Source organism: Pelobates fuscus, chromosome 5 (genome assembly GCF_036172605.1).
Source record: "Pelobates fuscus isolate aPelFus1 chromosome 5, aPelFus1.pri, whole genome shotgun sequence".
NCBI classification, from domain to species: Eukaryota; Metazoa; Chordata; class Amphibia; order Anura; family Pelobatidae; genus Pelobates; species Pelobates fuscus.
Genome location: NC_086321.1, coordinates 301,071,425 through 301,098,291, shown reverse-complemented (window position 1 = coordinate 301,098,291; position 26,867 = coordinate 301,071,425). Strand labels below are relative to the sequence as shown.

Below are 26,867 nucleotides of genomic sequence, written 5' to 3'. Positions count from 1 at the left end.
GAGGTTTTCTAGAATCTTCACTAGAAAGTTTTTGACAGTATATCAGATCATTTTGCAGCAGCCAGTGGTATCAGCATGGGAAATGCCAGTCTCAGAAGGGAAAGGGGAACCGGTTGCCAAGCTGCACCTTCCAGGATATCTCTGTACAGTTCTTACCCAAGGAAATGGGGCAGAAATTTTATGCTGGAGAACGAGCTACTGACCTTTCATATCTTCTCTGCTTTGCGTCAGAAGACACAGAGAACCTTTGATTCAGATGCCAGTATCTCTCATTCCAATGCAGTCTTTGCTTCATTTGCAGCTTCTCTAAAGGATCATCCCCGCTATGCCATCGTGGGACTAGAAGGGACTCATGCACAAACACGGGGCCTCGGAATGACTGTTACTCATAGAGGAAACTCGAGATTTGAAATACAGGCAACTTCAGGCTACAGATCAAGGTAAGAAGAACAATGTATTCCATCCATCCACATTTCACAACAGTATGGGTATGACTTGGCAAACTGTGAGGAGTTCAGTTTACACATAAGTCATGCTAAACTGGTTTCATTTTTTTTTTTACTTTTGGTTTGTTAAGGAAGCTGGTATTTCAAAATATTAATTTGACATTGTTTTTTTTCTAACGGGGAAACATATAGACCTGCATAGACTTGTCAGAATTGTCACCATATCTACTCTCGAAGGGGATAAATAAGAAGTACAAATAATAAGTATTATGTCATGGGAGCAGTGGTTATAGAGCGATTTGGCCTATATAACACAGCATAGTTTGAAGCACAAATCAAATGTGAAACTGAATTGTAAAACAAAAACTGCAGAATTTAGTCTAAAGTACCAGATTTTGAAAAACTGTACTTACATCTCGGCTATTTTAGCTAGAGTTCGTAGAGTAACCATGTTGACAATATCTATTGCATAATTGAAAAATGAATAAGGTGATCGCACACACAATGGTATATAGTGTTCTGGATATAAGTGATAGATAATTCCTATGCACTGTGAATATTGGGCAATATGTGTAATTTAAATGCATTAATAAAATAACTTGGAACACTCACAATATTTAAAAGCCCATATAAGTTGGCTCTAAACTATGCTGGCATTTTCATCAGTAATCTGACGTTGGAGTGAAGATATTTTCATCACCCAGTTCTCCAAAAAGCAGCAAGGTTCTTCTGTTTAAGAAGTCAGGAATCAGGTCAGTAAAGAAAAAACCTTTATTGACCAAACAAAATAAAATAAAGCACAACACGTTTAAACCATAAACATATGCCTTCCTCAGGTTCACGTAGCTGTACATATGAACAAGTGTCCTTATATACCCTCACATATTACTAAAAACAATACAGGTGTGTTAATTTAACTAAAAACCCACCCCTGTCCATATATGGACTGAGACCTGCAATTTTCTGCCCCACCCAACATGGAGTGTAGATTATGCTTCCCTTTATAGACGCGTATGACCTTCTTAAAATGGCCGTGTGTCTATTCCAGATCGCTATAGTCACATGTTGCTATTGATGGCGTCACCTTCCAGTGACGCAATTTCCGTGCGTCCATGGCTTCTCTTTGTGACAATTGCTGATGATGTTCTTCCTAAACATGTGCTGTTAGTTTTCTAGCCGCAGTGTCCTCAGAGATTTCCCACAAGTAAGATGTCTGGAACTCCACTTACTGTGGGGTATGGTCATCCAATAAGTTCATATCACCGCAAAGTCCAGTATTGAGTTCATGAGTTGCCATGTTGGTTATGAGTATAGTAAGAGCGAGAAGATAAAGCATAAGTAAAAATTTATTAAAAATAAAATTAAGAAAAAGGGAATAAAAATAAATAAAATTCCACAATGTTAATATTGAACAAAATATGAAGGTTAAGGGGAGGAGAAAACATACTTAAAGTATGTGATTTAAAAACAATATCAAGAAGTAATATTTATTAAATGAGTAAACAAAGCATATTGAGAACAAATTCCCTAGAGAATTGATCCAATCTCAAAATCAATATTTAACCCTCTGGGCACAATTTGGAGTTCAAATATCCAATTAATTTTTTTTTTTTTTATTCAGATTAAAAGTACTATTATACTATTGCAGGTTAGTCTGTTTGCTTTAAAACCAGTCATTGTCAAAGTAAAAACACCTGGTATGTACTGATATATATGTGTGTGTGTGTGTGTGTGTATTGTTGATTGTCAAATTAGATTAATATTTTTTTTTCATTTGTTTGTATCTACAAAGTGGATCAACAACCGAGATGGACGAATTAGATTCAGCTTTTTCCTCCAAGATAAAAATCTTCTCAGATGATGGTATTTCCTTGGCGCCTTCCACTGCTGATTCCATATTTGTGGAAGGTGAGTTTCAGGCTCCTGCTATCTGTAATTGCTTTGTAATATAGTACAATTTTGCATTGTTTACATGATAGACCACCAGTAGTTACAGATCTGGATTTCTGCTGCATCTTTGGCCCAAATTGTAGCAGTTAATTCTGCGTTAATAATGATAACCCTTTTTTATTTTTAAATCAAAAGATATAACAATTCTTCAGCAGGATGAATCAAAGCTGGGCACATTGTTTTTTCTTCTTTACTGGGGCTTTCTCACGAACCCTTACAAGTCTGTATTTTAAAACACTACCAATACTATTTATTTATTCTTATTTAAAGTTTTGTCTCAGATTTAGCACTCTAATATTTTGAGGTACAAGCATTACTTGCATCACCAAAAGCTCAATGTTTAAAGTTTAAACCTCAACATAATGAGTCTTGCCACATCACAATATTTAGGCACTTACAATACTTTAGAATGTGAAGTGAAACAGTAAATTTTCATGCAATTAATAGGAATATATGAGTATTCAATGCTTTAAATCATTGTGCGCTCTGAAACAAATATGTTAATGTTTTGTTGGCTGACTGGGTCCCTTTTTAGTAATTATACCAGTATTTGTTTCAGGTTCGTGTACATCTAATCTATAAAAATGTGAGCAAATATATGCATTAAAGATATGGTTACCTGACTATCACAAATGCTCCCTCTAAAATAAGTGTAAGAGATTTTTGCTAGTAGCTACCCTCCTAGTTTCTCAACACCATTTTCCTATCTAGCAAAGTTTGTGTCAAGTAAAGAAAGACAGATGATCCACCCATAGGAATTCCCTGTCTGTTACAAGGGGATATATGTGCTTTTAGCTTTGCTTTTTGTGTTTTCTGTATTCAGTGAATAACGGGAAGGCCAGTAGCACACGTGTAGGGCACATCCTAAAATGCCAGTCACTAGAAAAACCTCTCCTGCTTACTCTTGTTAGCTGTTCATGTTTTGCTCTAGTTATTAGCAGAGGCTGTTTTATGCAGTTTACATAACCAATGATATTGCAGCAGTGGGGATATTGCAGCAGTGTCTAATTCCATGTTGCCAACATGAGCATTTACTGCTGTTGGGGAAATAAGTTCATTGGATTATAGTGCTAAAAAAAGACCAGCCATCTAGCTTTCTGATTGACAGCAGGGAGGTAAAACTCTCCCCTCAAAGTTTTGGAATTAAAGATGGCAGGAGCAGGATCCTCGCATCATAACCAGTTCAGCAGGATGACATGTTTTTGGTCCTTAGTAAAACATTTAAAGCTCAAAATGTTGTTTACTACAATCATGGAAAAACTAACGTACACCCATGAAAGTGACCATAGAATTCTATGGTTTTACATGTCAGGACATAACAACAATCATCTGTTCCGCAGCAGGTCTTAAAATTAGGTAAATACAACCTCAGATGATCAACATTTGACACTGTGTCATGATTTATCTAACAGAAATAAAGCCAAAATAGAAAAGCCATGTGTGAAAACTAAGTACACCGTATCAATTATTCAAGGGCATTTGATTAGCAGCACCTGTCTGCTATTTAGCCTCTTAATTCCAATGGAAGGAATAAGGGTAAACTTTTTCCACACATGGCTTCTCCATTTTGGCTTTGTTTTAGTTAAATAAATTATGACCCAGTGTAATATGTCATGTGGTGTTGTTCATCTGAGGTAGTATTTACCTAATTCTAAGACCTGCAGATGAGTACAAAGATGATGTTCTTTCTTATTCTCATGACTGTATATTGATGGATTATTTTATTTTTTTCTATGCTATGCACCTCTTCTTCCCATATAATCCATACAATTGGTCCTTGTTATTCCTGCTTATTTACTGCAATATATGATTTGGTGTCAAGTACATATCAACAGACACACTTCACACATTTGTCCGTGATTAGGCCTCTTTCTATGGTTTTCCACCACAGTTAAGGTAAACTTTTTAATTAGCTCTCCATTACCAGTCCATTTTAATCCCTTCCCGACTGGGGGCGTACCAGGTACGTCCAATAAAAAGCGGTCGTTAACAACCTTGGACGTACCTGGTTCTAAATGTGTTTTGATAGTAATATACATATATATTTCAATCAAAATACATTTATAATGACATTATAAATACATATATCCCCTTAAAAAACGGCAAATAGGAACTTTGGACTTACCTGGACTGGCGATCCAATGCCAGCAGTCCCCCTGAAGCAGCTCCGGCAACCCCAGCCCTTCATGGCTATGTGATCTCCATGATCACATGGCCGCAATAGGAGCCATTTTGTAATATATTATACATATATAATGCTTATATATGATTTCATTATAAGTATACTATGAGCTATATACACATATATCTCAATATACACTTATAATGAGATATTATATATATTTGTGCTCGGAATTTATCTAATACGTAATTGAATGTAGAAGGAGAAGCAAAGTTGGTTGAGCTGTGCCGAAACCAACGTACGAGTAGGCCTGTAAAAGAGGGCCCACAAAGGTGAATTGTTAATATAAATGGGTGTAGGTGGGTGGGGACAAACAGCTTGCACAACAAAGGTAAGTAGGTGGGGGTAGGGTTTAAATAGGATCATAACTCCTCCCAAAAATTCAGGCCAAATGGCCTTCCAACTTGTGCTCGGAATTGATCTAATACGTAATGGAATGTAGAAGGAGAAGCAAAGTTGGTTGAGGTGTGCCGAAACCAACGTACGAGTAGGCCTGTAAAAGAGGGCAAAAAGAGGATTCAAAGAAAACACACTTTATTGCAAGTTAATACGGCTTGTGTACTGAAAGCTAGTAAGGAGCTTTTACTCTGATTGAGGTATATATGTAACTAAGCTGAGGATTACCTGTGGCCCCATCACCTAGTGATGTGGACTGGGGTGTAAGAGCTTGGAAACGCTGATGCAGCGCTTCTGCGAAAATGAGAGACCAGCGAAGGAAGCCATGATGTAGCTTACCTTAATGGAATGTTTAGACATGAAGTAATGGATTAGTACTGATAGTGTGTGGCTGACCTTGGATACGTAAAACGGAGTGACAGCATAGGAGGTATAAATAAGATGCTTGATATGTAGGTTTAGAGAAAAAGGCAAAAAGTACAATAGTTTAAAAAAGTCTTGATTCAAGCAAACTCTACTTGTGACATGGAACAATATACAAAGCCCTGGCGTGAGTGATAGAGTAGTCGTGAAACTGCGTGAAGCGTGCGTATCTGTATGAGGTGTAACTGTGTGCTTAGTCCAAGATTATCTCATGAAAAGGTTGTATCCTGGATGGTATGTAGTAGGTCGTAAGGAGACCTTAAACTGAGCGTGAAAGAGCTTCAATGTAAAAGCAGACTAAAAAGAGCTGAGAGGTTGCTGCCAGCCAAGTCAGCCTGTGAAAATAGCCACAAAATGGTTAGCGAGGATGGCCGCCCGAACGTTGGCCAGGTGTCATAGTGAAGGGTGAATAGATAGTAGATTAAAGGTGTCGGATAAGTCCATCTTGCCCAACCAAGCCTTACTACTTGCTAAGTGATAGCTTGTATTGCATGATCGATTTGCGTAGTGCAGTGAGAACTCCATAGCGGGAATGAAGGAGTTTGATGCTGGGAATGGATGAAGAGTGCGGTGCAGAAAAGGTCTATGATCAGACGTATTATAGGGTATAGTGAATGTCTACATCAATGGGAATGGTACGCCAAGATGAGAAGTGTGAAGACCGTAAGGAGGTGATCGTGAACCCAGCGTATGACTGCTGTGGACAGAAGGTGGTCCACCGTAAGAGGGTCAATGGGTGCAGATAATAGGTTAGGGCATACGAGTGTACCTTTGGGAATGGCGATAAGGCCCGTGTGAACCCCTGTGAGAAACCCAGCACCAGAATCTACCAGATGCCTGGCTGGGTGTAAATGCAGATAGTATATTAGGATAACAATGTTAACCTTAGTTGGGCGTATCTTAGGTGACAGATGGGCTGCGTATGTGGACTAGGTGTAGGTACTGGAGCAGATGTGCAAAACCCTGCATGTAGTGAAATAGCATACCCCACGATTAAAGTCATAGTGCACCCGAGCCTTCCCCAGAAATGAAATGGTCAGCCCATCTTGTCCCTCTGGCCACCTCCCTGACTAGTGCGTGGGTTGAAGGGGTGGTGAGAAGTGGAAGTAGCTGTCTCTATGTGAGAGGCAATTATAAACAGATCGTGGGTGTCTGACTTTGGAGTACTGAAATGTCACCAAGAATATAACCTTTGTACTGTAGGGAGTCTTTAAGTGGTGATGTTAGTTTAACGTCCTTTCCATCGAGAATTACTTTCTCCATGGAAATTGGAACAGGGTGGGCTGGTGAGACATATGGAGTAGTGATAGTGGGTGGTGGGGGACGGGGAGGGTAAGCCAGACTGTATGACTGAGGTCGCCAGGTGAGCGCCTGCCGGGCTTATTGAAACACCTGGTGTGGCTATAGCCGATTCCATTTATCAGCCTGTTAATCATTTGGAGGCTGGCCAGGATAGCAACTGGGGTCTCCTGATTGGAATCTGAGGAGTAAGCTGACGGCCCTTGTGAGCTAGAGCCGGGCCTGGGAACTTAGGGCTGAGCCGTTGTGAGCCAGTGTAGTTCTGCCTTACTGGCAGTGGCTGGGGAGGGGATACCCCTGTGTCAGAGCAATGCTGATATTTTTTGGAATGTACCAGAATCCCAGGTAACTGAGGGTAGAAGCGGTGAGGGATTCCTATGGAGACCCTGGCCAGACTGGCAGGCTTGGTATTTCGTCCAACAGCAGACCGATTATCGGGATGGATACTTGGGCGAGCAAGGTGGCTAACTATGATTTGGTCGTGGGGCTGAAACCTCCGTGTTGAGGTGGGGTGTAGACCTCGTGGTAGGTCTTAGGATAGCTAAGGCCAGCGCCTAACCCTCAATGCCAGTTCTCTAGCCTAATGGGGCTTGTCTCTTAGAATGGTGTGATGTAACGTATGTAGATACTTAACCTTGAGTGTTTGTCCTCTTTATTTGGGCAACGCGCCGGAAGATTACAATATATTCTTGCGTCTGTAGGGAACGGGCCCGTTCTGGGAAACCTTAGAGGGAAAAAGATGACTAGTGGGCCTGAGGCGTGCCACTTATATAATGAGTGTAAAAATGTTGAACGTATGAGAAGGTGTGTATCAGAGATACTGTAACGTACAAACGTAGGTAAGCTGAGGGACCTGAACGTTGGTCCGTAAATTAGGGACAAGCCCCTGGGTTCCCATAAATGTGAATTTTTTGAATTAAATGAAGGCAAAGTGAGGCCTTAAGGAGAAACGTAATCGTAGTGAGTAAGATTACCAATACCTGATACTGCAATGCAGGGAACCAGGTAGCCTGTAGGTTGTTGATGGCATAGGAGTTGGTGGCAATGACACAGGTCTAAGTAATGATATGTAGAAATAAATGACAAAACATATACCGTTAAATATAGTGGTAATATGGTGGATTATGATTGAGATTGTTGTTGACATTTTGTGAGGAATCTTAGCTGTGGTACGTTTTTGAAGTGTAGAGCCCACTTTGGGAGGTGGGGGGTTGTATGAGGCCGTGGAGGCTGAATGAGGTCTCAAGGGAAAACGTAAAAATAGTAAACCTTCTTACCGGTTACCGAAATGCAGGATACTGGGTACCTCTTCTTGGAGCTCTGTTTGAAGAAAAGTATAAGTAGTAGCAAGGTGGTGTAGATTTGTGTGATTGATGTTTTAAACGCGGTGTGGAATCTCAGAACTGGCCTGTTAGAAGTTTTAGAACCCACTTTGGGAGGTGGGAAGGCTGAATGAGGCCGTGGAGGCTGAATGAGGCCACGAGGGAAAAAGAGATCTGGTAAACCTTACCTGATACAGTAATACAGGGTACTGGGATACAGCTTCTTGAAGGCTGATTGGAGGAAAGTGGAGGTGTATTATATACATAAATTATAAAAGAAAGAGTCATATTTCACCCAATGATGACTTAAGGGGCCATATAATAAACTTAACATTATATAGGAAAAATAATTATGTGAGTGCTTGGTATAAGTAAAGAGACATAACTAGATATTTTATAGTAGATTAGTAAGTTTAAACACTGTTGCCCCCTTCGTCACTTAACCGAATGAACAGGAGTACTTTAAATAGAAAGAACTCCCGCATTCGGTAAATGGAACACACAAAAGGATTTAAACGAAAGCCAATTGAATGATCAGCTGCTGTAAATAAATGAAAGGTTACATGTAAAAGCAGTTCGAACTTGTTCGGCTGAACGAATGTACGAAAGAACAGACGAACATAGGGTTAGTGTGTACGTACGATACATAGAATTAAACGAAAGTAAATGAAAGTGTGTGTATTCCGCGTTCGGCTGTTAACCACACAAACGTGGAAGTACATGAACAGAGTAACAGCACGAATAGGTAAGTAATGAAGGGAGCCTATCCCCGCGTTTTTAGGCCCGAACGTGGGAAATAGCCGAACGCTAATTCCCACATTATGCTTACGTGGACGTGCCGGTCTCGTGACCGGAAGTCGGGTAGAAGCCGGTGGACGGGCATGGAAGACGGAGGTAGGAGCTGCTGGCGACGGACTGTTGACTGACTTTGGCTGGAACAACGGACCGGAAGTGCTGGTTGCTATGGTGAAGACAAATAGCTTGCACAACAAAGGTAAGTAGGGGGGGTAGGGGGGGTAGGGTTTAAATAGGATCATAACTCCTCCCACAAATTCAGGCCAAATGGCCTTCCAACATATATATACACAGGGGTGTATTTACCACGAGGCTGACAAGGCATTTGCCTTGGGCGGCACTTTCTGGGGGCGGCAAAAAAAGCTGCCCCCATTCGCACTGGCAAATGCCTTGCCAGACTGTTGTCCTGGGGGCAGCGGCGGCACTTTACGGGCGGCGAGGGAGCACTAATTCTCCTGTTCAGCTCCCTTGCACGCACCACAGTGATGCCGGAATATGACGTAACTCCGTACCAGGCATCACTATGCGGCATGCGAGGGAGCTGAACAGGAGAATCAGTGCTCCCTCACCGACTGCAGTGACCTGCTGGCCGCCCAGCAGCCCCACTGGACCCCAGGGAAAGCAAGAATCTACCAAAGGTAGAGAGGCTAGAGGGATTGAATTTTAAATATTTTTTTTAAAAATGTGAGTGTGTTTGTGTGTGTCTGTGTGTCTGTTAGTGAGTCTGGGTGTGTGTCTGTTAGACTCACTAACAGACAGAGATACACACACATACGAACACACTCACTATTAGACACACACACATACGAACACACTCACTATTAGACACACACACACACACACACATACTCACTAACAGACACATACACAGACTCACTGTGTGTGTGTGTCTGTGTGTGTCTGTTAGTGTGTGTCTGTTAGTGTGTGTGTGTCTGTTAGTGTGTCTGTTAGTGAGTCTGTGTGTCTGTTAGTGAGTGTATGCATGTCTTTTAGTGAGTGTGTGTGTGTGTGTGTGTGTCTGTTAGTATGTAATGCGTGTCTGTCAATGAGAGTGTGTGTGTCTGCTAGCTAGTGTTCTGCCTTACTGGCAGTGACTGGGGAGGGGATACCCCTGCGTCAGAGCAATGCTGATATTTTTTGGAATGTACCAGAATCCCAGGTAACTGAGGGTGGTAGAAGGGGTGAGGGATTCCTATGGAGACCCTGGCCAGACTGGCGTGCTGGGTATTTCGTCCAACAGCAGACCGATTATCGGGATGGATACTTGTGACATTCTGAAAAAGAAATAATGATTTGGATAAGTAATGTGTCTTAGAGGTATGGATGAGACCTTTGGAGAACTGGCCTGCTAGGTAGTGCCGAAGCGAAGAATTTAACTAGTACCAAGTGACAGGTGAGGCCCTGCTAGTGCCAAGTGGCGGAGAGAGGCTCTACCTATGATTTGCGCCGAGGGGATTTTGTGGCCACTTGAACGAGGTGGCAGGATGTCGGCCTCTCTGTGACTGTAAGAGATTCAAAACGTGTGGCCGTGACATGGGAAGCCCTAACTGTAGCCCTAAAGAAGGGCGAGCGAGGTGGCTAACTATGATTTGGTCGTGGGGCTGAAACCTCCGTGTTGAGGTGGGGTGTAGACCTCGCGGGACCGTAGAATTACTTAGGATAGCTAAGGCCAGCGCCTAACCCTCAATGCCAGTATCTGTCAGTGAGTGTGTATGTGTATTTAGAAGGCGGGAGTGGGGTGCCTGAGTTTTGTCATGCCTAGGGCAGCACAAAACCAGGATACACCACTGTATATATGCATTATATAAACCCAAAATACCTGTACATTGGGGGCACTGTTGTACTTGGGAGTTGTTGCTGAACACATATTGGGGTGTTCTTTGTCAGTAACAGCCAGAACTTAGAATCCATGCATAAAGTACAATGTGAGAGAAAAATAAGACAAAACAATGACTACCCAAATTCTGACAAAGGCTAGTGGTAGAATTGCATGGAAAGTGTTAAAATACCACCATTTGAAATATCCTAGGGTGTCTACTTTTCAAAAATATATGGTTTGATGGGGGTAAATAACATTGGCCGGCTTCACAAATATCCCTAAAAGAATATGGGTGCATGATGACCAGCTGTGAAAACTCCAATGCAAAAGGGTAATAAGCGCTCTCTTCTCAAGGGTGAGCAGCAGTTCACCAACAAGGTGTTCCCTCTACCTTGTGATAAATGGACAGATAAAATAGAAAGGTGAACAGCGCTAAAGATCAGAAATTGTACATACGTTTAGTAGAAATACTGGCCAGCGGAGTAACTTAAAAAAAAGGAGAAACAAAGATACAAATAATGGTACAGTATGTATGAACGATATAATTCCACAAGAACAAAGGTGTTATATTCACACTCACACTTTGAGGAGCTATATCAGCTCGGTGTTAAGAGCTTGGACGGAATAATCCCCGTCTATGGATTTCTTGAGGTTCCAGATCGTTGGTGAGTTTATAGGTGTAAGTATTCGTTATATGAAAAACAAGAGTAAAATACGCCACATGGTCTAGTACGTAAATATAAAATATTGTAGATAAGAGTAGATGATCCTACTTACATATATACTAGAGCAACGACCTGCTCTAGTTTGGAGAATTTCAGGTGGAATAATCCCCACCTCGGGATATAGTGGACCCAGGTATAGCAGCAAAGCAGTATTAAAGCAGGAGGACAAAAAAAAATGACTGGATGGTTTAAAAATTATATATACCGTATATACTCGAGTATAAGCCGACCCGAATATAAGCCGAGGCCCTTAATTTTATCCCAAAAAACTGGGAAAACTTATTGACTCGAGTATAAGACTAGGGTGGGAAATGCAGCAGCTACTGGTAAATTTCTAAATAAAATTAGATCCTAAAATTTTTTTATTAATTGAATATTTATTTACAGTGTGTGTATAATGAATGCAGTGTGTGCGTATGTGTGTGTGTATGAGTGCAGCGTGTGTGTATGAGTGCAGTGTGTGTGTGCATGAATGCAGTGTGTGTGTGTGCATGAATGCAGTGTGTGAATGCAGTGTGTGCAGGGCCGGTGCAACGATATTTGCCGCCGTAGGCAAAACATTTTTTGCCGCCCCCTCCCCCCCCCATATGTCCTGACTTCCCCTCCTCCTCCCTCAGTGGTCCTTACCTCCCCACCCCCGTGTTCCTTCACTCCCCCCCCAGTGGTCCTGACTCACCCCTCCCCCAGTGGTCCTTACCCTCCCCTAGTGGTCCTTACTTCCCCCTCCCCTCCCATAGTGGTCCTTATCCCACCCCTCCCTCTCATAGTGGTCCTTATCCCCCTTCTCCCTCCCATAGTGTTCCTTATCCCCCCCCATCCCTCCCATAGTGGTCCATATACCCCCCCCTCCCTCCCATAATGGTCCTTATACCCCCCTCCCTCCCATAGTGGTCCTTATCCCACCCCCTCCCATAGTGGTCCTTATACCCCCCCTCCCTCCCATAGTGGTCCTTATACCCCCCTCCCTCCCATAGTGGTCCTTATACCCCCCTCCCTCCAATAGTGGTCCTTATACCCCCCCTCCCTCCCATAGTGGTCCTTATACCCCCCCTCCCTCCCATAGTGGTCCTTATCCCCCCCTCCCTCCCATAGTGGTCCTTATACCCCCCTCCCTCCCATAGTGGTCCTTATACCCCCCTCCACCCCATAGTGGTCCTTATACCCCCCTCCACCCCATAGTGGTCCTTATACCCCCCCTCCCTCCCATAGTGGTCCTTATCCCCCCCCCTCCCTCCCATAGTGGTCCTTACCCCCCCCCTCCCTCCCATAGTGGTCCTTATACCCCCCCCCTCCCTCCCATAGCGGTCCTTATACCCCCCTCCCTCCCATAGTGGTCCTTAACCCACCCCCTCCCTCCCATAGTGGTCCTTATACCCCCCCCCCCCCATAGTGGTCCTTATACCCCCCCCCCTCCCATAGTGGTCCTTATACCCCCCCTCCCATAGTGGTCCTTATACCCCCCCCCCCCCCCTCCCATAGTGGTCCTTATACCCCCCCCTCCCATAGTGGTCCTTATACCCCCCCCCCCCTCCCATAGTGGTCCTTATACCCCTTTTTTTTTTATTATTATTATTTTTTTTATTATTTTCTTTCTTTTTTTTTTTTTTTTCCGTCCCCCCTCCCTGCTTGATATATGGCAGGGAGGGGGGCTCTCCTTCCCTGGTGGTCCAGTGGCAGTTCAGTGGGGGGAGAGGGGGGCTGGCAGAGCTGTACTTACCTGTTCTGCAGCTCCTGTCAGCTCTCTCCTCCTCTGCGCCGTCCGTGCAGCTCCTTCTGTCAGCTCACAGTGTAAGTCTCGCGAGAGCCGCGGCTCTCGCGAGACTTACACTGGGAGCTGACCGAGGTGCTGAACGGACGGCGCGGAGGAGGAGAGAGCTGACAGGAGCTGCAGAACAGGTAAGTACAGCTCTGCCAGCCCCCCTCTCCCCCCAGTCTGTATTATGGCAATGCAAATTGCCATAATACAGACTCTGACTCGAGTATAAGCCGAGTTGGGGTTTTTCAGCCCAAAAAATGGGCTGAAAAACTCGGCTTATACTCGAGTATATACGGTACTTTAATACAATAAGTAAAAAGTGAATAATACACTATAAAACCAGTCCTGTATAAAAGTCCAAAATTCTTCCTCACTTGACGCGTTTCGCCGAAGCTTTCTCAAAGTGAAGCTTTCTTCACTTTTGAGAAAGCTTCGGCGAAACGCGTCAAGTGAGGAAGAATTTTGGACTTTCGCCGAAGCTTTCTCAAAAGTGAAGCTTTCTTCACTTTTGAGAAAGCTTCGGCGAAACGCGTCAAGTGAGGAAGAATTTTGGACTTTTATACAGGACTGGTTTTATAGTGTATTATTCACTTTTTACTTATTGTATTAAAGTATATATAATTTTTAAACCATCCAGTCATTTTTTTTTGTCCTCCTTCCTATTTAATACTGCTTTGCTGCTATACCTGGGTCCACTATATCCCGAGGTGGGGATTATTCCACCTGAAATTCTCCAAACTAGAGCAGGTCGTTGCTCTAGTATATGTAAGTAGGATCATCTACTCTTACTACAATATTTTATATTTACGTACTAGACCATGTGGCGTATTTTACTCTTGTTTTTCATACAACGAATACTTACACCTATAAACTCACCAACGATCTGGAACCTCAAGAAATCCATAGACTGGGATTATTCCGTCCAAGCTCTTAACACCGAGCTGATATAGCTCCTCAAAGTGTGAGTGAATATAACACCTTTGTTCTTGTGGAATTATATCGTTCATACATACTGTACCATTATTTGTATCTTTGTTTCTCCTTTTTTTTAAGTTACTCCGCTGGCCAGTATTTCTACTAAACGTATGTACAATTTCTGATCTTTAGCGCTGTTCACCTTTCTATTTTATCTGTGAAAACTCCAAGTTGGAAAACTGGAATGCACACCCTCCAAATAAGGTCTTTTAGCCCCCAGAGAACCCAACACACCTATACATGGGTGGTATCCCTGTACTTAGGAGATGTTGCTAAACACATATTGGGGTGTTCTTTGGCAGTAACCCCTAAAGTTCTCAGTACATGTATTCTATGTGTGTCAAAAAAAATCACCAATTATTTTCTTTTTTTTTTCAAAATTTGTCAGAAATTGGTGATAAAATGGTTGCATGAAAAGAATCAAAATACCCCAAGATTAATACCTTACGTTGTCTTCTTTTTAAAAAATATATACATGTGAAGGGTTATTCCTGGCAGATATCAGTGTTACAATGTAACTTTCGTTAATTTTGAATAAAAATAAATGGTTTGGAAATAGCCAAGTGCTACTTGTACTTATTGCCCTATAACTTTCCAAAAAAAGCTAAGTTCATGTTAACATTGGATATTTCTAAACTCCGGACAAAATTCAGAAACCATTTAGCACGGGCGTTTTTTGGTGGTTGTAGATGCGTAACAGATTTTGGGGGGTCAAAAATTTCTATCATATTTTATCATACCCTATTCTATCATATTTTATAATTTTTTTATAGTAAATTATATGATATGAGAATAATGGTATCTTTTGAAAGACCATTTAATGGCGAGAAACTGTATATAATATGTGTGGGTACAGTAAATGAGTAAGAGCAAAATTACAGCTAAACACAAACACAGCAGAAATGTAAAAACAGCCCTGGTCCTTAACGGTAAGAAAATTGAAAAAAATGGTCTGGTCACTAAGGGGTTAAAAGCAAACATTGTGTGAGTGTTCCTTGGACACCATTGTTAAAGGCAACATAGCCCCCCACTTCTTGACCATGCTGGCTTAGAACACAGCAAAACTATGTTTTCACAGACCAGAGAGGGAAATGCTAAAACCTGGTAGGTCTTATCATGACTGTTCTTTTTTTCTGACCTCTAATAATTATCTCTGTTTTCAGATTTATTTTACTCCTCTGTGAGGACAGAGTTAGAAGCTGATTCACATGAGTTTGACACAGAATCTTGGAGCAGTGCCGTTGAAGCTCCATATGCTAAAAAGCAGAAGAAGGAGGTTATTAAGCGACAGGATGTTATATATGGTGAGCAACCTTGTTACATACTATGCCTGATGGCAAAACCAATTTCTTTAATTTTTTTACCTCTACCTTGATTATACTCTTGTTCTAAGAACAGTGAGCAAAACCTAAAAGTTGCAGACTTGAAGGAATTCAAATAGAATGATAGACAGCGTGGTGTATGGTCATTTTAATAAAGCTGCAAATCAGGTATTCTAACAACATACTACTTTCAAATATGTTTTTTCTTTTGAAATGTATTGAATTATATAAGAAAAAATAATAATAAACAATATAATAAACTGTATCATGTAGTGGTAAAGATACATAACCAAAATATATTGTAAGATTTCAGAAACGTGAAGCTGTTACAGTAAGTGTATTAAAGGGAAACTCCAGTGCCAGGAAAACGATCCGTTTTCTTGGCACTGGTGGGTCCCTCTCCCTCCCACCCACCAATCCCCAGTTACTGAAGGGGTGAAAACCCCTTCAGTCACTTACCTGTGGCAGCGGCGATGTCCCTCGCCGCTGTCTCCTCCTCCGCGCTGCTCCTCCTACTGGCTCCGTCGGCCGGCGGGCGAGACTGATCCCGCCCACCGGTTGAGGAGACCTAATGCGCATGCGTGGCAATTCCGCGCATGCGCATTAGGTCTCCCCATAGGAAAGCATTGAAAACTATTTTCAATGCTTTCCTATGGGGATTTGAGCGACGCTGGAGGTCCTCACACAGCGTGAGGACGTCCAGCGATGCTCTAGCACAGGAAGAGACCTCTAGTGGCTGTCTAGTAGACAGCCACTAGAGGTGGAGTTAACCCTGCAAGGTAATTATTGCAGTTTTTAAAAAACTGCAATAATTACACTGACAGGGTTAGGAGTAGTGGGAGTTGGCACCCAGACCACTCCATTGAGCAGAAGTGGTCTGGGTGCCTGGAGTGTCCCTTTAATACAATAATGGCCTATAATAAGCATTTGCAATATCTATAGAGTAATAATGTAACTGGGGGAGAGAATATAAAAAATAAAAAAGGGGGGGGAATACATTTTTTTAAAAGATAACATTATGTCCACGACGAATCCCAACAAAAAGAAAAAAAGGTTAAAAAAAAAATATATGTAAGATGGTCATGCTTTCTTCAATTGATAAAGTCAATATTGAGATGAAGAAAAAAAAAAAGGGAAAAGGGAAAAAAATTACTGGCTGATGGTATGCGGAGAGCAAGCTTGCATCTTTTGCTTTCAAATAAGTAAGAACTTCATTTACAGTTGTAGTAGCAGCCGATTTCCATAGGCAGGGAATAGAAGAGGTGGCTGAAACAAGTAGATGACCCAACATAACGCGTTTATTATATGCTAGATCATGTTAATGTTTAAGGAGACACATACTCGGGGTGAATAAATTAAACATTCTGTGATGGTGATAATTTATTCTAAAGTGTTTTTCCAATAATTTTTCCATTTTGGACATTTCCAGAAAATTTGAAACAGGGTACCCATTTGGCCACATCCCCTCCAACACAATTTAGATTTGGTAAGATTTAGTCTATATAATTTAAAGGGAGAAAAGCATCATCTATATCAGTGGTAGTCAACCTTTTTCTATCTAACGCCCACTAATGCATCTTTTTGGTTGAAAAAATTTCCTTACCGCCCAACAGTTTTCGCGCAAATGCAGAATATTTTTTAGAAAGGAGGGTGTTTTAAAAAAAAAAAAATGTACGTACATTTATCTTTTTATTTCTACTTAATGCAGGTTTATAAGGTTTTTAACTTTATAAAGTTTAATGAGAAAACAATAAAGTAAATTGAAATTACCTTTACCAGTGATTAATGAGATCCTTGAGGTTGATGCTGCGAGACTAAATATTGTATATCTGGTTCGATTTTCGTAAGGAACAAACGAAGGTCTCTTTCATTGATATTCAGACGACTTCTCTGTTTGCGTATAATATGATTTTTCATTTGTGCGTCAGCTCATCTCCTCTCCCTCCTCAATTCCCCTCCCCGCCTATTTTTCCCTTTTTTCTATTTTTTAACCTTCCTTATAGCAATAAGGAATACCACTATAACAGACAGGCACACATACAGGCACACATACAGGCACACATACAAGACACACATACAAAGACACATACAGACACACACACACAAGACACACATACAGACACAGACACACATACGACACACACACACAAACAAGACACAAATACAGACACATACAGACACACAGACAGGCACACATACACGACACACATAAAGACACACAAAGACACAGACAGGCACACATACACACACAAGATACATACAGACACACACAAGACACATACATACAAACAGACAGGCACACATACAAACAGACACACACATGCAGACACACACATAAGACATACATAGACACACACACATGCAGACACACAAGACACACATACAATGACACATACATACAAAGACAAGACACACATGCATACAGACACACACACACACACACACACATATATATACAGACAGACACATACATACAAAGACACATACAGACAGACACACACACAAGACATGCAAAGACACACACACACACACACAAGACATACCTACAAAGACACACACACACACAAACAAACACACACATTATATTTAAGTCACCCTCCTGTTTCCTACCTTTAAGGTACAGGAGGGTGACTTTTCCTGGGGTCCAGTGGTGGCTCAGGTGGATGGCTTCCCACTCTGACTCCCTCTGCTTCCTCCCGCGCGGCTCTCAGTTTTAGCTGGGAGGAGTGACCGGGGAATCACTTCCTCCCAGCTCTGTGAAGTCATCACAGGGGGCCCGGTTGCGCTGTTAAAGCGCCCAGCGCCGACCGGGCCCCCTTACAATCCGCATCCATCGGGTGGCCCTGACAGCATGGGCCACCCGATGGACACTTTGGAAGGCGGCCCCGGCAGTTTACCGCGCGGGCCGGAGCCGCAAATGGTCACAGCGGTACCCAGTCGCACGGGTACCGCCGGCTCGCACCCGCCCGCCCGCACTATCAACCTTGAAATCCCTACCGCCCACCTGGAATCCTGAAACATAGGGACCAGGTTGACGACCCATGATCTATATAATAATTTCAAATGAGTTTCCAAATTGATAATATTATGAGTAATCCCTTTTAAAGCCAATATTAAATGATGCCACTCTGACACAGTAAACATCACACCCAAATCACTCCCATTTAATCATTTAAGGTTATTTCGCACCTAGTTTGCCCTCAAAAACAGCGTAACATTGAGAGATGGCACGTTTCTGGTCAGGATCCGAAATATATATATTTTTTCGAAATTTTGTAGTTCCAACTGTTTGCGAATAGAGGCGTCAATGTCACTTAGGTGGAATCTTTGTTTAATTTGTGGAAAGGATAAAAGGGTGGATATGAAAATAGATCATTAATATAGTTAATAGAATGAAGGGACCAGTAATTTATATCCAAATTAGGTAAACCTGCCAGGATTAAATTATCCATATTACAAAAACTTGTGGGGCGTAGGCTTGCCTGACTTTATTCAATACTATTATGCTACCATTGCTGTGATGGCTTTAAAATTTTACTTGGATAGTGATCACCCTCTTTGGCTTGAGATGGAAGCAAGCAAGCTTTAACTTTATAGCTGCTTCCATCTCAGTGCACAAGGATGACAGATATGCATTTATCAACCAAGACTTCCATCAAAGCTTGAAATAAGGAAAATTTCAGCTTACTTACCCTAATTTTCTTTTCCTGGATATATCCATGGCAGCATCACAATAGGGTTAGCTCCGCCCACTTGGCTGTTTAGGACAGGAAATAAAAGTATAAATACTCCTCCTACCAGACCGGATCTCCAGTCTAGTTCCAAACTCCTAAAAAAAAAAAAAAAAAATTATACAGAAGGGAGGTATGCAATGCTGCCATGGATATATCCAGGAAAAGAAAATTACAGTAAGTATGGTGAAATTTTCCTTATTCCTGGCTAATCCATGGCAGCATCACAATAGGGTAATACCCAAGCTCCACATCTGATGGGAGGGAAATAAACAAGCACCCACCAATATTCGTCCAATCAGTTACGAAAAAGCAAACTCTGGACTGCAGAGTTTATGGAAAACTTCCCAAAATGTAAAATAAGGCCACCCTCCCCCCCCCCCCCCCCCCCCCAGGCAAAGACAACTGCAGAAGTTACCCAAAATAGTGTTCGATAGGAGGAACAGGGAATCAGACCTCTAACCCAAATTACATTGGCATCCTTATAATTGCAAACTGGGAGGAAAATCAATAAAGGTATTAGATATAAAATGGCAGAGGAACTGTGGCACAAACCAGCAGTGAGTGAATAGTCCAGGTTAAACAGGAATAGTTTCAAGACTGAGAACAACTACAGCATCAGAGAAGCTGCTAATTCTTCCAGTTTCTCAGAGATCAGAAACTGTAACATAACCTCCCAAAAAAATAAAATAAAATAAACATTCTCTCAAGGTGTGAGACTACAGGAAATACAGTAACAATTCAGTAATGTAGTATTTTAAAAGGTAGAAGACTATAGTGACATCTGAGAACAGAAACATTCATTAACAACAGAGTTAAATGAAATTGTGTGAGACGCACCTTATTATGGCACTAAGATCAAGGTATCGAAGCATTGCAAATATCAGGATACTCTTTATACTTTGATTGTCCCAAAAACATTATGAATAGTAAGACAAGATACGGTTACCAGTAGGTATCAGATAACTAGCAAACAGTGGTTTAAAACGCAAATGAAAAAAAGTTAACCAAACATGATGAAAATAAGTAGTTAAATAATAAGTGCAAAAACAGACACATCGTCTGAACAGATACTCCATCTATCCAAAACATAATATGCAAAATTCTCTCGATATTAAATCCGAACTATGGTAACGTTGGATCTCCTAAACCTGGAATACAGAGATTAGTATGGTCTGTGCCCCAATATAGGATAACCAGGCATGATAATACCAGATATTAATTGTAAATCAGTATGACAACTTAAACCAAGCAGCACCGGAAAATATCCTGTTGCTCTAAATATTCCTTTGTTATAAATAATAGCAGATCTTGTGCAGATATCTTGTGCAGATATAAGATGAACTTCTTATTAGTAAATGATATAGGACTTACCAGAGATGGTAGAACTATCTTCAGGGTCCATTGTAGTCCACCTTCGACTCATCTGCAGGTATGTGAGCAGTAGCAGGAGGAACAGAACCCAATAACATTCCAGTGGAAAAGGTAATACGGAATAGAACTCACAAGATTGAGCTCAGAGGCCCAAAACTAAAACATATCGGCCGTTATGATTTACTACAGATTATAAATAGTGAAACAGGATTCTAGCACTGTGAAGGTTTTACTAAAAAAATATATATATTTAAAAAAATTAACCTAGCCCACGGTTCAACATTTCCACTTGTCACTAGAAATAGAATATTTAGTTCTAGCAAGGAGAAATTCACCTCTGGTAAACGTGCCACAGACCTTCCAGGCCTGCAGTGGCAATTAACCCTTAAAGCCTGGCCAGCAGCATAGGACAAGAAACTCAAGCCCATCAGAATCAATTATATTATTAGTGATTAAAAATATGAATGGAAATCGATATACAGAACGAAACCGACCATATTTCGGACAAGAAACACAAGCATAACATGACAATTCTGGAACATTATCCAACATGAATGAATCAAAGATGAAAAGAACAAATTACTGCTCATAGATACTGAGTTATAGAATGTGTCTCACTGTAGATATACAGAGTTATAGAATGTGTAACACTTACTGTAGATATACCGAGTTATAGAATGTCACACTGTAGATATATAAAGTTATAGAATGTGTTACACTGTAATTATACAGAATTATAGAATGTGTCACACTGTAGATATACAGAATTAGAGAATGTCTCACACTATAGGTATACATAATTATAGAATGTGTCACACTTTAGACACACTGAATAATAGAATGTCACACTGTAGATATACAGAATTTTCTAGATGAAAGATTTAGACACCAGATATTCTAATCCCTGTGTGAACAAGACATGTTAAGGTTAAGAAAAAACATTCCATAATATAGGAAGAAGTAACCGCATACAACCTCCAAGGAGGGAAGACAGTTCACATATATATATATATATATATATATATATATATATATATATATATACACAAGTAACTCATAATAGAATATCATACACCGAGAGATCTCCTACAATTAGAAACTATTCTCTCAATGCAAAGGCTTTAAATGCACCAAATCCTAAAAAGTGAATAAAAATAAAACCTGAATATCAATATGCACCTATAGACAGAGCAAAGAGTGACATTAACTATATATGTGCAGAAAATTTTAACAAAACAATGCCATCCTTTAACACTGTGATATAAAGAATTGTAGGATAAACAGCCTGAATTTACCATTACATTTCAGATTTTACCAGCATAATACAGAAATATACTTTATACCCAATATCTCAAGCTGTGCAGCTGTAGCCAGAATAAAGAAAGAAAAATATTCAACCTTAATCGGTTTGAATCAGTTAATGACTACATACACACACATATATATATATACCTACACAATGCATTTTTAAAATACTTGAGGACACTTGTGTAGGTACACTGAAAACAGAGATGGGTCTGTTAGTTAATGAAGACCGGGAAAAGGCAGAAATTTTAAATAACTATTTTTCTTCAGTATATATTAATGAGGATCCTATGACAAGAGATATGCATATGATTGCTGCAACAAACTTGCAGATAACTTGTGATTGGATAACTCAAGACAAGGTGCTACAGCTATTAAAGAAAATTAATGTAAATAAAGCTCCGGGGCCTGACGGTATCCACCCATGAGTACTTAAGGAGCTAAGTGGGGCAATAAGTGAACCTCTGTATTTAATTTTTCAAGATTCTTTTGTTTCAGGTATTGTACCGGAGGGTTGGAGGAAGGCAGATGTCGTTCCTATATTTAAAAAGGGTTCAAAATCCTTGCCTGGAAATTATAGACATGTGAGCTTAACTTCTGTGACTGGGAAATTATTTGAACGGCTACTAAGGGATAATATTCAGGAATTCATTGGGAAGAACTGTGTTATTAGCAATAATCAGCATGGTTTTATGAAACATAGGTCATGTCAAACTAACCTAATTGCATTCTACGAAGAAGTAAGTAGAAATATAGATCAGGGTGTTGCAGTGGATGTGATCTACTTGGATTTTGCCAAGGCATTTGATACAGTTCCTCACAATAGGTTAGTCTTTAAACTAAAAAAAATTGGTATAGATGAATATTCTTGTTCTTGGGTAGAACATTGGCTTAAGGATAGAGTACAACGAGTTGTCATAAATGGTAAATTTTCAAGCTGGACAAAAGTGGTAAGTGGTGTCCCTCAGGGTTCTGTTTTGGGACCGCTTCTATTTAACATATTTATAAATGATCTTGAAATGGGCATTGAAAGCCATCTATCAGTGTTTGCAGATGACACAAAACTTTGTAAAGTAATAAAATGTGAGCAGGATATTGCCTTGCTGCAGAGGGATTTGGATAGATTGGGGGACTGGGCACTAAAATGGCAGATGAAATTTAACGTAGAAAAATGCAAACTTATGCACTTCGGGGTTAAGAATGCACAAGCAATTTACACCCTAAATGGTAGTGAACTAGGGATAACCACACACGAGATGGATTTGGGAATTGTTATAGACAACAAATTAGGTAGCAATATGCGATGTCAATCTGCCGTTGCTAAGGCCAGTAAGGTTTTGTCATGTATAAATAGGGGCATAAATTCTCGAGATGAAAATATAATTTTGCCTCTTTATAAATCGCTGGTAAGACCACACCTTGAATATGCTGTGCAATTTTGGGCACCTGTTCTAAAGAAAGATATCATGGCACTAGAAAAAGTGCAGAGACGAGCTACAAAATTGATAAAAGGAATGGAGCATTTTAGTTATGAAGAAAGGTTAAAAAAATTTAAATCTCTTCAGTTTGGAAAAACGGCCCCTGAGAGGGGATATGATAACATTATACAAATATATTCGGGGCCAGTACAAACCATTATCTGGAAATCTATTCATAAACAGGGCTATACATAGGACACGAGGTCACACATTTAGGCTTGAAGAAAGGAGATTTCATATAAGGCAAAGAAAGGGTTTTTTTTTACAGTAAGAGCAATAAGGATATGGAATTCTTTGCCTGAAGAGGTGGTTTTGTCAGAGTCTATACAGATGTTTAAACTGCAATTGGATACATACTTGCAAAAACATAACATACAGGGATATAATTTCTAGTTAGTGGGGTAATAGCTGCTTGATCCAAGGAGACATCTGACTGCTATTTTGGGGTCATGAAGGAATTTTACTAGTTTGTTGCAAATTGGAAGCACTTCAGACTGGGTTTTTTGCCTTCTTTTGGATCAACAGCAAAAGCATATGTAACTATGTAACTATACAAGACAAACTCTCTGAAGGTGCCTTACATCAAGTAAATGTTGGTAGCTATGTACAAGAAAGAATAAAAGTAAGTTTTTCTAAAGTCATGATAACAGGAATGCAAACCACCATATTAACCTCAAGACTCCTGTTTTCAGTGTCAGGACAATTCACAAGGCCCAGTAGCACCTGCAGTTCATCTGAAGTATTTAATTAGAACTGCAAGACTTTACTCTTTTACCGGGTGTGTCCTGCAAACTGCAATCCACATGTAAAGGCTTTCTGGTATGACAAATAGAAGGCCTTATACTGCAAGTAGAGCCTCACACCGAATATAGTTACTTACCAGCACTTTAATAAGGACTGGGCTGTCAATATACACCAGTTTATGTACAGAGGTTATAGTGGATAGACATACAGATAGTCTAATGGGAATCCCAAACAAAGGTTATATTCCATCCTTCACTTTAATAAGAACTCGGCTGACAATACTAAAGACTGGACTGTTCATACACACCAGTTCATGTACAGAGTTTATACTGGATAGACACCCAGATAATCTGATGAGAATCCCAAACAAAGGCTATATTCCATACTTCACTTCAATAAGGACTGACACAAGATCATGCACTAATGAGAATCCCAAATAAGGTTATCTTCTATTCTAAATTGGAGACCAGAAATAGACTAATGAAGGAATCCATAAATGATACTTCCAAAGTATAATGAAGTAACATACCTTAACTTCAATAAGGACTGGACAGACCCTTTACATCAGATTAAAATGGATATACTTTGAGATATGGTAATCTTAAGAGAACCAAATTTCTATTTAATTCTAACATAAAAAACACAAATCCTGGGGGCGGAGCCGACCGCGAGCCGAGCTGGACGTGCACTAGCTGAGCTCTGCAGGAGACCGCGGGCAATCCACGACCATCGGGCACACAGAGCAACATGGGACACCCCAAAAAAGGTACCACACCTGCCCAAGCCTCCCACAGACAATCCGCTGTCAAAACGGGCGCCCTGAATAATTTTTTTAAAGAAAATCCGGCGCAAAACGCCGCCGACGAGATAGGCCCCAAAATGGCGGCGGAAGCTCTACACGAGCACCCCTCATCCTCACCCCCACTAAGCCCAGCCATCTCGGACAGTGCCTCCACAAACATAGATGCTGACCTGAGAGCCATACTCAGCAATCTGCCAACTAAACAAGACATAGCAGCCTTGATCCAGAAAATGGAATCCTCCTTTCAAAATAAATTAGACAACATGGCGGCGGAAGTTAAAGTGGTAGAGGAACGTATAGAATCACTAGAAGATAATCAGGACCACACACTCACACAAGTTAAACAGGTCCAACAGGCACTAGAAGCACAAAATACGCAATTAGCGTTAATGTACAGAGCTATTGATGACCTGGACAATAGGGGGCGACGTAACAACCTAAGGCTGAAGGGCATGCCAGAAATAGAAGGGGAAAACCTCCCTAAAACACTCCAAGAATTATTCAACTACCTACTGCACAAAGATCCAGCGGAACATATCCTCTTTGACAGAGCCCATAGAGCACTTAAGCCAAGAGGTCCGGCCTCAGACGCCCCGAGAGACATAATCTGTCGCCTACACTATTATGGGGTGAAAGAAGACATCCTCCGCGAACTCAGAAAAACGACTCAACCGCTACTGTTTATGGGGGCCCAAATACAAATTTACCCGGACCTCTCCTGGATGACTCTGCAAGCAAGACGAACACTTAAACCCCTGACAGATATCCTGCGTACTAGGAACATCAGGTACAGATGGGGTTTCCCCCTCTCCTTAACAGCCACCCATAACGGGACCTCCGCTACTGTAACCACTTCAGAGGACATTGCCACGTTCACTTCTACCTTAAATCTCCCGGATGTACAAATACCAGACTGGTACGGCCCGATTCAAGCTCCTCATAATTATCCACGTCCTCAGAGATCAAGATGGCAAACCCCGCCAAAAAGGCGTCGCAACGACAACCAACCTCATCTCCAAAACACGCAAAGGCAACAGGTTGAACCACACCGATTCTGAAACCTGAGACGGAAACACGACATAGAAAAGAACTGAAAACCACATAAATTGCCAGAAAAGCGTCTTCATTCACAGGTTATCACACTCTTAAGAGCCTGCTCAAGACTACTCACAAAGGGACTGAGACACTGATTTCCCACAAGACATGGCTACATCAGCCTCTCCTTCGAACAGCAAGTCTCCCGCCCAATTAGACCTCACGAGCCTAATATGAAGCCCCGACTCTTGGAAAACGCCTGATCCACAGGAAGCCTGGACTTAAGACATGGCAGCTCTTCGTCAATGTCTTATATCAAGCCGGAGAAGGGACATCGGTGCGATCCCAGTGACTTTTACCATAAAGCTGAGTTTGGCACCACAGATCTTGTCACACACACCTGAAGGGCTCCAAATACCCACGAACTTATCTGACCAAGGAGCATACGTACTTGCTGTCTACCTAAAGGTTCAGGGTTCTGTTGTTATGCAAACCACTAGATAAACCTACTGTGTTCTTCGGCTCCCTTTCCTGTCCTTTCTCCCGGCCCTAAGGGCCGCGGGCCTGCTCTCCCTCCTTCCTCTTTCCTTGCTCTTTTTACCCTTCACACCTCTCCAGTACAATATTTAGACATGTATTTGGGGATGTCGGGAGGGGGGAGGGTGGGGGGCGTTGGGGGGGGGGAGAGAGTCGGGTACCCTGAAAAGTCACCACCAAGAGAAAGCTTTTGAGAGTGTCGACCATAACCGAAGCCGCACACAACCTGACACATAACTGAGCCAGGAGACCCGTTCATAACGAGCAAAGCTCACATGTGTCCCAATTCCTCACTAAAACTTAACGCCCGAAATCCACCTCCTCACATAAGTTAACAGGTGGATTGCCCGCCACCTCTCCTTATATCACTCAAAACAACTTAGATTTACCCCCCACCACAGACTGCGAGACACTCTGCAGCAGCATCACAAGCCCCAGCGGTGCCATATCT

At 41.4% G+C, this 26,867-nt stretch overlaps 1 protein-coding gene across 2 annotated transcripts in view; it reads left to right on the top strand.

The window, feature by feature from the left end:
* The first annotated feature begins 305 nt into the window (after window positions 1-305).
* Window positions 306-26,867, top strand: part of LOC134611536 (rho guanine nucleotide exchange factor 18-like) — a 119,590-nt gene continuing 93,028 nt past the window's right edge. For both annotated transcript variants that reach the window (XM_063455494.1, XM_063455495.1), the window contains exons 1-3: window positions 306-440; window positions 2,239-2,354; window positions 15,252-15,392. In XM_063455494.1, the coding sequence (XP_063311564.1) occupies window positions 376-440; window positions 2,239-2,354; window positions 15,252-15,392 (322 nt within the window). In that variant the 5' untranslated portion in view covers window positions 306-375. The remainder of the gene's footprint in view (window positions 441-2,238; window positions 2,355-15,251; window positions 15,393-26,867) is intronic.